Genomic DNA, 12,210 nt, shown 5'->3' on the forward strand with positions numbered 1-12,210 from the left:
CCGGTAGTGCATATTGAAGCTGACACTATCTCAAGTACTCAACCCGATTCCAAAGCTCGCTGCCAGTAGCGTGCGGTGCGACAGACCTACAGCACACATCGTCTAAGAGGCGTAGCTTGTCCCGCCACAGTTTGTCCAGCGAGCGCAAAAAGCCTAAGCTTGAAACGAGTAGCGATAGCGGAGCAGAGAGTGAAGATGAGCTGAACAAGAGCCCAGAAGGCGACTTGATGTGCGGCGGAGGACAGGATGGCTGAAGTCACATAAGAGGCGGCATGCAAGGGTGTCGGTAGGATCTTCTGCTCAAGTTCTAACAGCGACGCTCGGGAGCTGATTGTCTTCTCGTCGAGAGCCTCTCCCGCATTCTGCGGGCTTGAATGTATCGTGAACTCGGCGAGGTGTTGCAGGGGATATGCGAGACTGTCTTGCAGCTGAAGACTCCCTCATGCACTCGTATGAATAGCATATCTCTATTTGCATTGGTAGGGCGGTATCTGGCTCTCTTTTCTTCAGAGATGCATAACTGACAAGGCCCACCAGTTCCCTCTCTTTCATGCCTAGCCCCGGAGCGTCCATCCATCAACACCGGCCATCCTCGGTATCCGCCTGTGCTCATTCACACCCGTCCTTTGCCTGCCTTGGATGCCGAAATCCACCCTTCCCGTCCTCCATTGTTTACCAAAGACCATCTTCGGCCGCGTTCTACTCTCATCATCCACTCCCGTTCTCCCATGACCGATTCGGATACCTCCTCTTTTGCGTGGTTTGTCTGCAGCGACGCTGTAACACCTGCACCACCGGTGGCTCTGCCCTCTGCAGTTTCGTAAACCGCGCACTGAAGATGGCCATGACCGATCTCCCATCTCCCCGTCATCAACGGCATGACAGCGCTCTGGACCCAGCGCGATTAAGTAATTCGAATCCCGCGGTTATCGAGAGCTCGAGGCAGAACATTCGGCAGTCCTGCATACAAGCTATGGCTGTCTTTGGTCATCCTGTCCTCATGTGCAGTCTGAACGGACGATGTGAAGGTCCATACATAGGCTGTGATCGCTCGCTTCATATCCTCCTGGCCGAGCATCATATAGCAGTGAGTCGCTCTCGGGGATGATGGAGGGGTAGGTGGGAACGACATGACGCTCCCCTCCCCTATGCGCCGATGGTGGTGCGATCTTCCTTCATTATTCCAGGCGAAAGAGCGAGGAGGGCCTGTACGCGTCAGACATCGGCACATCAATTCGACCACGATGCAAAGGTTGACTGTTGTGTTTCAGGGAAGGGAACCTTCTAGCAAAGTGTGTTTCAGAGTTTCAGAAGAGGTTGGTACAGACACGGCATGGGCGCGATGATTGGAAGTGCCGTGGTCCAAAGGCTGGGCTTGTTGTACGGGTGAGACTGCAGGGTATGAGGCAGAGCCGGGAGAGTAGAAGCGAATTTACGGGCAAATCGGTTGAAACTACCTTACATACAGGTACTCGACCAAACCACACACACATCGACCAACCCCACATATCCATCCCTCAACGTTAGCCGCAAGGATGCTTTTCCTTCTGTGCTTGCTGCAACTCTGACGGACAAGTTGGGGTGCCGTCACAGTGGTTACAGCAGAAGTTGCCTTTGGGGTCGGTATACGTGTACTGGTATGCGCCACCTTGGGCCTTGCACACCGCAACTGGGTCTTTCACCTACATAGCAAGTCAGCCCAGCCCAGTGTAAATCAAAGCGACGATAGTCAATTGCCAACATTACTTACGTAGCACCACGGTGTGCTCCCTTTGCACCCTAACGTTTCGCCAGCACCACAGGTGTATCCCGCATTGTTGCAACCTCCCCCTCCTCCTGGTGCCCCTTTAGGTGAGCTAGGAGACCCTTTGGTTGGGCCAGGAGCCCCTTTGGGTGGGCCAGGAGCCCCTTTAGGTGGGCCAGGAGCACCTGGAGGGCCGCCAAATGCCCAGGGTGCTTCATCATGTTGATTCTTTGGAAAGCTGTCAGCTGTATGTAATTCAAAGAACAAATTAGGGGTCGGGAGTCTTCATACCACTCCACGGATTTTGAACTTGTTGTATGTTGCTGCAACACCCGCGTCTATCGAGCGAACCAGAAAGCCATTCATGCCCTCCACAACGGAGACAACACTCCAGAGAGCGGTAATTGCCAAGATGAGGGACTTCATGATGATGAGAGCAGTGATGATGAGTGAAGGGTGCTGCTACGACGGACGGGGAATGAGAGAGGGGGAGATAGGCGGCTTTTATAAGTACAGTACACCCTCAATCAAGAGCCGAGTGTGACCTGCGTCTGCCGCCCGGATAGTACTGTAGACTGCAACTCAATACAAGCCTGGTCTGCTTCTGTTGTTGGATAAAACAGTATTCGCAGGGTTCGGAGGCTCTTCCACACATAGGGGAGGAAATATCGCCGGAAGTATGTATGAAGGAGGACGGGCCCTGCGAGTCCTAGGGATAGAGAACCACGAGCTACAAACTCTACCAAGCTCGTGGACTAAAGTGTTCACATTGGTATGTCCACTACTATCTATAAGCTGCACCACAGTGTAACTTTGAAAATCCGTATAGACCAACATTGCTTCCTGCGACTGCTGTTTACCTTATCCAACGGGAGAAGCAGATAATGCCTGTATCTCATTAATGTTCAAACGTTCTTTTCGGGGCTTGGCCTTGTCTAGGTTTGATTGCAGACAAGGCTGTCTCCAATCGGTTCAGTCCGTAGACGGGGGCGCGACGGCGAAAACCAGTGGGTCGATCGTGCCTAGAACAACACCTTCAAAAGAGCGTGGTATCAACAATGTCATCGACAGGCCATAGCATTCAATTCAATGGTGCGGGTGGTCAAACAAGGTTTCCACTGGTTACTACGCCCACCCCTAGCTAATAGGCCCCTTCTGGAATACAACACGCTGTATGCGAAGGTCTAATTAGCCCATAGGCTAGGCCATGAGTTTCTACGGTATTCCCCAAATCCTTGAGAAGTAAGGATCACAGCGAATAGCAACTTGTCATTTAGCGGTCCGCGCCTCGTCACTTTCACTCCGACGTTACGTAGACCTGTGAGAGTTGAATCTTGATCTTGTTTTGAACAGCGGGAGGGGGATCTACGTTAAGTTTGCAAGCAATCGGACGCCTTGATGATGAAGGGGCGGCACTTAGTCCATCGCGGCAATTGCGCGTGCTGGGGACACCTTGTCGACAGAAAGAGAGCAAAGACGGCCTCCGAGATGGCGTGTGCTGGCTACAGCTTGAGCTCTGATGGTAGCCTGAGGATGCCCTAGAACGTCTTCTTCACGCGGAAGCAAGATGGCTACTCATGGCTACAGTGCCGAAGGCGGCAGTCGTAGTTTTGGACAAGGCAGTTCTATCCTCATCCCATTCGAATTCCAGCAAGTCGAAGGCAATAGAGTCCTGCGGAGAAGCTGAGCGGCGATTGCTGACCAGATCCTCATTCGGCTGCGTTTATCGGAACGGCATCATCCTGATCGCTGACTAGGTAAAGGCACATCGAACCCGCCATGCCAAGAATGCCGATGGAGGAACTGGAGGAACTGGAGAAGAATTGAAGCCTGAGGACGAAGGTAAGCAGGCGCCCGCTGGGATTGCTTTGCGTACGCGGCGGTGATGGCCATGATTTCGAGAAGATCGAGGAACAGTGTTGAACGTGTGCATGTACGGTATAAAAGAAAGCCGTCGAGGGCCGTATTGGAGTACAATTTGATTCTTGAAACCGAGGGTATTCCTCTAGTAGGGCGTAACAAGCAGCATTCCAAAGACTAGTGTCCTCAATACTCCGCCTGGTGCTAGGCAGTGAGGTGGAAGCACGGCAACTATTGACACAGATGGCTGCAGACGCAGTATGAACGGTTTCCCGAAGCTCATCGGTGTTACGCATGCAAGACGGAGTGCGTACTTTCGTGCCCAGCTTCATAAGCCATGGCAGGCGAAATTGGTCTCTGACCTCTCCTGAACTTGTTATATCCAGCTGAATCATCTGATTTTGGTGATGGGAACGGGGGGGACGGGACGGGCAAGCACAATGCCAGAGGTACGGGAGAGAAATCCTGCTGGAGTCTGGGACTTGTTGATTCCGACCGACTTCAATACAAAGTCTGTCGCGTGACTGGACGAAGGCCGGGTGGCGTGAGGAGAGACGGCGCTCTCCTGGAGCCCTGTATGTGTACGCATATGAGACGAGACGATGGACTCTAGGGGTGAGTTGGTATAGCAGTACTCCGCAGCATGTTGGCCGATATCGTCAGACTCTCTTCAGCAATCGCAGTCTTTCCTAGACCCAATCATCGGAGTATTGATCACGCTCTCCATAGTGCCGTCACTTACCGCTGGATGCTGTCATCGCTTTCACCAAGACCAGTAGTAGGTAGTGCTGGATATCTGGAAGTCGTGGTGAGAGACCTAGGCTCACCGCAGCGCTGAACTGCCACCATTTTCATGGCTGCGTTGATGTGCGTCGCCACGAGTAGAGAACATGCTGGTGTCTGGTAGCAATCACGGCCAGAAGAAACCAGCCCGTTTCTTGACGGACTCCACATCACCAAAGTCTTCACCAGGCAGCACCGCATATTATTGACGCGGACCTGAGCGCACACGACTTGTCGAGGTCGCCACGATCTGGCACATTGCAACAAGGCATCGAAGATTTCGCCAAGTTTTTGAGCCGCCGTGGGAGCCTGGCATCGGCACTGCTCAGGCCATATTTGCCCCCAGAGTGCCAGCGTCCTGGGTTCATGGCCATCGAGCTCCAGTCTCGCTGTCGACGCGCGGCTGTGGGTGTCTGCCATTCAGTAATGCGGCCTTAATGTTTGCGTGCGTGGAGTCGAGACCGCGGTGGTACTGTACGTACGGAGCGGGCCGAACGCCGAAAGCCAGATCAATCGCGTCGCGTCGCGTCGCGTAAACAAGCAGCACAACCAACTGGAACCAACATTCAACACTGACATGCACAACACCGCACAGCAAACCCATGGATAACGCATGCGCAAGCCCCGACTGGGTCTCCAGGCCGAAGCTCAAGCGCCCAGCAGGCAGCGGCATTTCTCCAGGAGGCCGCTTCAAAAAGCCCCGAATCGTGTACAACTCCAAGAAACATCGCGATCCCTTCAATCTCTCCCTCTCCGCCGATGACGAGAAAGAGAACCTGACCGAGAAAGTCGCGGAACGGGTTGGAGGAGATGTACATGTCGGCGTGCCAGCAGCGAACGTACAAGTCGCCCATGTAGGAAACACGACCACGACTCAGCCGCCGCAAAAGCAGGGGGCGAAGAAAGGGCAGGAGCCGAAGACAAAGCAAAACAAGATCCCCCCAAGCCCCTCGACAGAATGGTACACAATCTCCAAAATCGTCCGCCAGCGACCGTCAACCGCAACCGCAAAGAAAAACGTCAACCCCGAACCCGAATACCTCATCCAATGGGCCGGAACCCAACCCAACGGCAAACCCTGGCCGTGTTCATGGGAGCGAGAATCACACATCAACGCAGCAGCTCTCGAGGATTGGAACGCCGAAATTCTGCGTCGGAAAGGCAAGGTGGAGGAGTGTGAGAGTGGGAAGCCGGTGAAGAGTGGGACTCGGGTGGTTGGGGAGTGTGGGTATGATGCGGGGAAGGTGGCGATGAGGTTGGTTGGCGGGCGGGAGGTGATGGTTAGGTGGGAGAATGTTAGGTTTGGGGATTTGATGGTTTGGGATGGGATGGGGTTGAATGAGTGACGATGCTGTGGGCTTCTGGGGGCATGTCAAATTTATAGGCTTGTACATATGACCAGGCTTCAAGCAAGGAATGAGCTGCTGCATGCTTTCGAGTTCGTGAAGCCCGTAGATGTTCAGTCCTTCCGGCGATGTCTGGCTCAGCCGGCGTGTGTTGCCGAGCGTGGAGGTACGATCACTCCACATTATCTGCTGGAGGTAGATGTCACGGCTTGGAGGAATCCATGCACACACATTCTATAGTCAGGTCAATGAGCACATGGGGAACCTTTGGACGCCGCAGGCACAATGTTCTCCATGTGATGGTGTGGAGCTCCGTGGCCACTGAAGTAATAGCTGTAGAGCCGCAAATGGGATTCACACCGCCCTCGGCACCTTCGTGCTGATAAGGAGTTGGCTGTTTGGAGATGCCTTTGATCCAAGCAGAGTTTCGGCACCACAGACCATCACAGAGCTTCACTTCACACCATCGAAGGCTCGGATCACTCTCAATTGTGTCAAGCACCTCACTGCTCGCTGCCTCTAGCTATCCAACTCCATTCCAGCACACTATGAGGAGCAAGCGGCCGCGGCAGTGTCGAGCCAGTGTCTGAAAACTTGTGCATACGAAGAAAACTGACAGGGACGGTCCAGCAGTGTTACTACCTCCTCTCAGGCGCTCCGAGTGTTGTATCAGCCACGTGATAAGACTAGACCGGATATAGATAGGTAGAAGGTACAGCGGAGCGCCTGAAGACAAACCGTTCTACCTATATACAATTGCCCGAACAAAAAAACATGCTTTTTAGCTATATCTCTACAACTATGCATTTTAGTAATATATAATATATAAGATGGCTGTACGTTATAGTACGATCTAGAATCGCTTCTATACAAAATACTCGCTAATCCTAACGCTATAGGATATATTTTTAGTCTACTACGACAACTTGCCCGAACTTTTACATTTTTAAGCTTGCCCTTAAGGGCAAGATAGCGGCAGTAACGCGATAGATTTTTAGTATAGAACATCGGAGGGCCGAGAACTTAGCGCGTAGAAGGGCCTCTAAGTGTTCGGTGTATTGCGATAGTATAGTATTGTCGTATTATCGTAGGGGAGGGCAAAAGCTAGCTGTTTGCGACGGTTTGTTCTCAGGCTTGTAGGAGGAAGAACCCTTAGAGTGCCTGAATTAATGCCTAGCCGTACACCTGCCTAGCCAACCTAGTGGCCTACCTTCCATCGCGATTCTTCATCCACAAGCCTGTTGGGAGGTAGCAGTGTTAGGCGAAACGACTTTGAACAGAGGCCTCGCAGCGTCTCACCCTGGTCGGACTTCTGCTTCTGCCTCCATTACCATGGCACTCAACTCGATTCGACGCGAGCAATTCAAGTCCCGCGGTTTCTTCTAATGATTCCGCATCCAAGTTCCAAGCTCGTTAGGTAAGCTAGACTTTCCCCCGAACATGTTCGAGGTAATCGGAGTCGCCTCCAACTCAGCGATGGCAAGCGGGTAAACCGTGCTTGCATACGTGGCTTCGAAAATGATCTTTACTCTTCTGCTGACTCGGCCTTGGAACAGGCCCAGCAAGCTGTTCAATCGAAGTTTGGAAATTGCGGCAAGTCGATGAGTACATCCGAAGAGGTTGAATCAATCTTGGTTATAGGAGTCGTACTATGCGATTTCATGTTCGTTCAGCGTGCTGCGGCGCGGCGGGAAATCGCTGTCGTATTCGAAACGCCGAGGTATTGGCCAGGAAGATTGAAGAGGCAAGCTTGCTTTCTTGCCATTGCTGGCGCGCTTCGGCATTGCTTGAAAGAATTCTGCGAGGTCCCAGGAATTGTCCTTTGTGACAAAGATCCAGTGCTTGACGGACCTTCCAGCAACGCGGATGTTGTGGTAGCCTCCAATGAAGACATGGCGAGCCTGAGCATTGCCGATACCGGAACTTTTGAAAGACGACATGGCGTAGGGAGTGACGACGTACTAAGAAGGGTAGACTACGATCCTGTTGTTGCTACGTGACGTTGACGTTGACGGGTATCAAGATCTGTGCACAGAAAGATTGGGTCAACGCATGCTAGCAAGGAGTAGTGAGGTGTTGCGCTCATCGCCGCGAAGCACTGTCTGGATGTCGTTCATGTGTTGCTTCTGCAAAGCTGAAATTCCCGCTGCCACACTCGCCAATCGTGTCTGATGTACGTCCTCCTCGCCAGAGCTGCCATCTGATGCGAGCTTTGATTGCGCGCTGGAGAAGTTGTCGTGGTTGTATAGGTCAGAGTTCCAAGGCGGAGGTGACGATTGACGACATGACTCATGGAATGCATGTCTTTGCACAAGCAATTTGGGCTCAGGCGTCTCAATGTTGCTTCAATTACCAGCAGATAGGAACCAGCGATGGAGGTTTTTGGCCTGTGATAAGTGCTTGAGCTGCTTGTGATGTTTGTGAAATGGCAACAGAAGTGCAGAAACGGTCATTTATTTATCCTGTGCGCTGGCTATCATCTCGTCTTTCTCTTACTCCCCGCCGATGACTTCTCGAAAGCCTGCTCCAGGCAGGGATGCATCAAGGCCTGTGAAGCCGTAGGTCTCTTCGCCTAGAGGCAGCGAAGTTCGAGTCGGGGCAGTTGAGAGCCATAGAGGAGGTGAAGAGTCGTCTTCTAGCTTGATGAGTGCTAGTCGTAAGTCAAACATCTGCATAGTCCTTGTTTTAGGCAATAAGGGCGATCCAGATCCCATGGTGTTGCTGTCGAGACGCTATCTTTATAGCTTGATGGGCGCTGGACGCAAGTTAAACGACTACGTGGTCCTGATTTCAGTCGACAAGGAAGCTGTAGGGAATGTGCTGTTGCTGTCGAGAAAATACCTTCATAGCTTGAGGAGTTCTAGTCGTAAGTCAAACGCCTGCATAATCCCGATTTCAGGCGATAAGGAAGATCCAGATGATGTGGTGGTACTGTCGAGACGCTATCTTCATGGCTTGATGGGCGCTGGTGGTAAGTCAAACGACTGCGTGGTCCTGATTCAGTCGACAAGGAAGCTGTAGGGAATGTGCTGTTGCTATCGAGAAAATACCTTCATAGCTTGAGGAATTCTAGTCGTAAGTCAAACGTCTGTATGATCCTGATTTCAGGCGATAAGGAAGATCCAGATGATGTGGTGGTACTGTCGAGAGGGACAGCAGAGACCAATGTTGGTGACGCGGGATCGCAGGAGTCGTTGCCAGAATCAGAGGAGTCAGACGGGGAAGAGTGAAGACTCATGAAAGGATTCTCAGGCATGCTGGGGCTTGCGCTGAATTCCACAGCTCGGAAAGCTAGGAGGGGATTTCCTGGCGCTGTGAGCTGGCCTTCTTGCGGTCGTCGGACAAATTCGTAGCCGACATGATCCTGGTAGGCAGTCTTTGGGGAAATGGGAACAGGCCAGACGAACAAGATAGCTGTTAACGCCGGTATGCGAATCTGTGTCCTTGAGAATGCGAAGCAGGACGATGACAGGCAATGGTAGATGACCGGCAGCGTTTCCTTATTACTGCTCTGATTTCCGAAAAGACATCTGCTGCATCTAGCTGGCTGATACATCTCTTCCATCGAGCATTGCCATTGCCGTGATATTCTGGTCGATGCCTGCTTGCCTCCCATTCCGTCCATTTCCTAGCCTCCTCGAACGAACTCTTCCGCACACATCTCGATCAGGCAACAAGACGGTTTCCAAGTCGAGCGAAAGGAAAACTCGGCTGCTTGCCGTCTAAATTCACTTGAGCCCTTCGGCCGACCTTGCAAGCGTGGAAGAAGCGAGTTGCTTCATATCCGTCTTAGTCGTGAGTTCGCGACCTGGAAAGCCTGCCAATGCTCATTCCTGGTACTCCGTGCAAAGCTGCCACTCTGGTCAGATAGCGTGCTCAGTCATGAGAGATGTATAGCCCAGATACCTAGGGTATGCATATCAGTACAATTGGTGTTCGAAATCCTCTTACCTCCTCGCATTTCAGACCTTTGCAGCGTCACAAACACTTACCACAGGAGCCAACCACGACTACACTGAAGTCAGCCTCATCTACGACGCCCATCTCGCTCGCACAAAGGTTGGCTCGCTCGCAGAATTCACACCACGTTTGCTGAAAAAAAGTGTACGAAGTTATCGAATGGGAGAGAGATGAGAACGAAGCCAAGCAAAAGAAAAATCTCATCTCGTGGCCGAGGAGAAAGAAGTGTGACGAGTCGCGGGAAGGTGTCGGGTCAAGCGAAGGATGGGCTGCGCTCGTACGCGACAGCTGCATGAGTTCTGGGGAGAATGACTCCAAGCGGGCTGTGATCCCAGAGGTGGTGTGTGAACGCAGCTCCAGCTCCAGCTCCAGTTCCAGTGCAAGCCTCACTATCGGGCATGATCGAATTGCTGCACCCCGGAGTGCCGCATGCAACTGCGTCGTCCACTAGCTCTACTTCATCAAAAGCAGCAGCAGTAGCGCTAAAGCAGCGCAAGTCTCCTCGCAACGTCCGTGGCGGCGTTCTCAGGTATCTCAACTCATTAGACAATAGCTGATACAGCATCCAGCTCTTCCTCTGCACTGTGGACCACCATTGCCACCAGCACCACCACTGTTGCCGCAGAGAAGAAGTCGCCCAATGCCGTCGACATTGCACTGCCAGCCACGAAGCACCAGGACTTGATGAATGGGGAGGAGCCTTAGAAAGCGTTCGGGAAAGGTGACTTCGATGTGACGATCGCAGAACTGAACATAGCGCTGTCGCCTGTTTCGGGAGGTATAAAGTGTAGCAGAGGCACAGCAGATGGGGCTGAGGCAGATCAGGAGGTGTGGGAGGACTGTAATAGTGATGACTGAGATATGAAATGGTGAGATGGTTCTTCGGGAGTCGTGTTGATGGCGGCCTTTCCTTTGCTTCGATAGTAGTATGGAGGCGATCAATGTTGTTTCTGAGGCGCCGAATACCTGGTACTCTAATGCAGGATTGAGAAATGGACAGCGACAGCGAGGGAGGTAGAGGTAACGTAAGAGGTAGCATTCGGCTTGTGGTTGAGAATACCTTCAGATACGCGCTAACAAAAAGGAGACGACGCCGATAGCTTACTATGGATTCAAAGTCGCTTGTCAGTTAGGTGCGGGGAGAACCCTGCACCTCCGAGAGAGGAACCACACCGCTTTTTTGGTGGTTTCTTGGCCTTTAGTCCTCTGTTTTATATATAGAATCCTCTACTATCTTATAGATATCGTGTCGACGGTTTTCTAGTAGTATAGACCCTTCCGAGGTATTGTTACATACACTATACGTCTAACTAAGATCGATAGCAGCCTATAGAAGCTTCTAAAGTCCTATTTCGCTAAGGGCTATACTCCTAAGCAGATAATTGCCGAGACTCGAGTGCTAATAACCGTAAGGTCGGTATATCGCTATTAGGTTAAATAGCGCCTATTTAGAGAGTTATACCTACCTAATTATAGTACTAAGAAGGGTAGTAGAAGGCTTTTACTAGCGGTAGAAGAAGAGTAGCTTTTTGACCTCCTATACGATAAACCGGACACCTTCTTCTTTAAAATAATCCAATCTCTTCGAGACGAGTTTCTACGACTTTAGCCGGTTAATAAGAGTAGTAAAGGTATCGATTTAAAGCCGAGTATACTCTATATAATACTAAAGAAGAGATAGGGCTAGACTCGTAAAAGGTAGCAGATTAAGGCGAAGGAAAGGAACCTATTACTTCGAGCGTTATAGGTTATTAGGTACGTAAAGTAGCCGGTCGATCGATTAGTGTTTATCGACGAGACTACCTATAATTAGAAGACTAGTTAGCGCAAGTATAGATAGTCACCTAAAGGAATAGCTTGTATCTAGCACTAATATGCTAAGCGAGAAGTGAGGTAGTTAGTCCTGCTAGTATTTACTATATACGGCTATTTGCCGTATACGTACGTATACTAAGGTTCGATTAATAGCGAGCGCTTTTAAACCTAGCTAGTCGACGAAGTGCTACCGTGCCTTAAAGATAGTCTACCTATAATCTTTATTATAGATAATGCTAGTATTTACTATAGAAGAAGGGTTAAAGAAGCTATACTAGACGCAGGCTATTATCTCGAGTTTCTGCCTCCGTACTTACCGGATTTGAATCCTATCGAATAGACATTCAATCTGCTAAAGAAGACCGTCTAAAGGCACCGTTCTAAGTAGGTGCTATTCGAGAGCTTTAAGAAGTATCTAATCTAGTGTCTTTATAAGTATAGAGGTCGCTATACGCGAGGTCTCTTTAAGAACGCTAGATATAACGTTAATAGCGTCGATTTGCCTTATAATCCGGATCACTTCGTAACTACTGCTAGCGCCGCTTAGAATATAATAGATTTGGATATAGAAGAGTCGCGATAGCTCGAATACGTTTAGAATACGTCGCCGCCGCATCTTAATAACCTAGAAGGCCTTAAGAGTAGTATATTTAACGAGGAAGGAATAGAGCTAGAATTAGATATAGATTTCGACGATTTCGA

At 50.9% G+C, this 12,210-nt stretch overlaps 3 protein-coding genes across 3 annotated transcripts; 2 read left to right on the top strand and 1 right to left on the bottom strand.

The window, feature by feature from the left end:
- Window positions 1–1,403: 1,403 nt before the first annotated feature.
- On the bottom strand, window positions 1,404–2,210 carry MYCFIDRAFT_211884 (uncharacterized protein). The gene is made up of 3 exons (XM_007930783.1): window positions 2,036–2,210; window positions 1,751–1,972; window positions 1,404–1,682 (listed from the first exon to the last, which is right to left on the bottom strand). The coding sequence occupies exons 1-3, from the start codon at window positions 2,168–2,170 to the stop codon at window positions 1,524–1,526; spliced, it is 516 nt and encodes a 171-aa protein (XP_007928974.1). The 5' UTR covers window positions 2,171–2,210; the 3' UTR covers window positions 1,404–1,523.
- Window positions 2,211–4,989: 2,779 nt separating this feature from the next.
- Window positions 4,990–5,806, top strand: MYCFIDRAFT_211886 (uncharacterized protein; the record flags this gene model as incomplete). The annotated part of the gene is made up of 1 exon (XM_007930784.1): window positions 4,990–5,806. One exon carries the CDS (start codon window positions 4,990–4,992, stop codon window positions 5,731–5,733), a length of 744 nt encoding a protein of 247 aa, XP_007928975.1. The 3' UTR covers window positions 5,734–5,806.
- Window positions 5,807–5,981: 175 nt separating this feature from the next.
- Window positions 5,982–8,754, top strand: MYCFIDRAFT_176858 (uncharacterized protein; the record flags this gene model as incomplete). The annotated part of the gene is made up of 15 exons (XM_007930785.1): window positions 5,982–6,037; window positions 6,067–6,226; window positions 6,257–6,329; window positions 6,353–6,410; window positions 6,866–6,890; window positions 6,936–6,987; window positions 7,014–7,145; window positions 7,183–7,729; window positions 7,773–7,833; window positions 7,868–8,064; window positions 8,097–8,144; window positions 8,169–8,283; window positions 8,321–8,353; window positions 8,395–8,448; window positions 8,500–8,754. 15 exons carry the CDS (start codon window positions 5,982–5,984, stop codon window positions 8,752–8,754), a joined length of 1,866 nt encoding a protein of 621 aa, XP_007928976.1.
- Between the last annotated feature and the right edge of the window lie 3,456 nt (window positions 8,755–12,210).

This window comes from Pseudocercospora fijiensis (assembly GCF_000340215.1).
Source record: "Pseudocercospora fijiensis CIRAD86 unplaced genomic scaffold MYCFIscaffold_7, whole genome shotgun sequence".
Classification (NCBI taxonomy): Eukaryota; Fungi; Ascomycota; class Dothideomycetes; order Mycosphaerellales; family Mycosphaerellaceae; genus Pseudocercospora; species Pseudocercospora fijiensis.

Excerpts from the sequence above, each read along its gene's own strand:
- MYCFIDRAFT_211884 (XM_007930783.1), bottom strand. The coding sequence starts at position 2,170 with ATGAAGTCCCTCATCTTGGCAATTACCGCTCTCTGGAGTGTTGTCTCC. Across the intron at positions 1,973-2,035 it reads AGTTCAAAATCCGTGGAGTG|AATCAACATGATGAAGCACC; the intron begins GTATGAAGACTC and ends AGCTTTCCAAAG. Across the intron at positions 1,683-1,750 it reads GGAGCACACCGTGGTGCTAC|GTGAAAGACCCAGTTGCGGT; the intron begins GTAAGTAATGTT and ends CTTGCTATGTAG.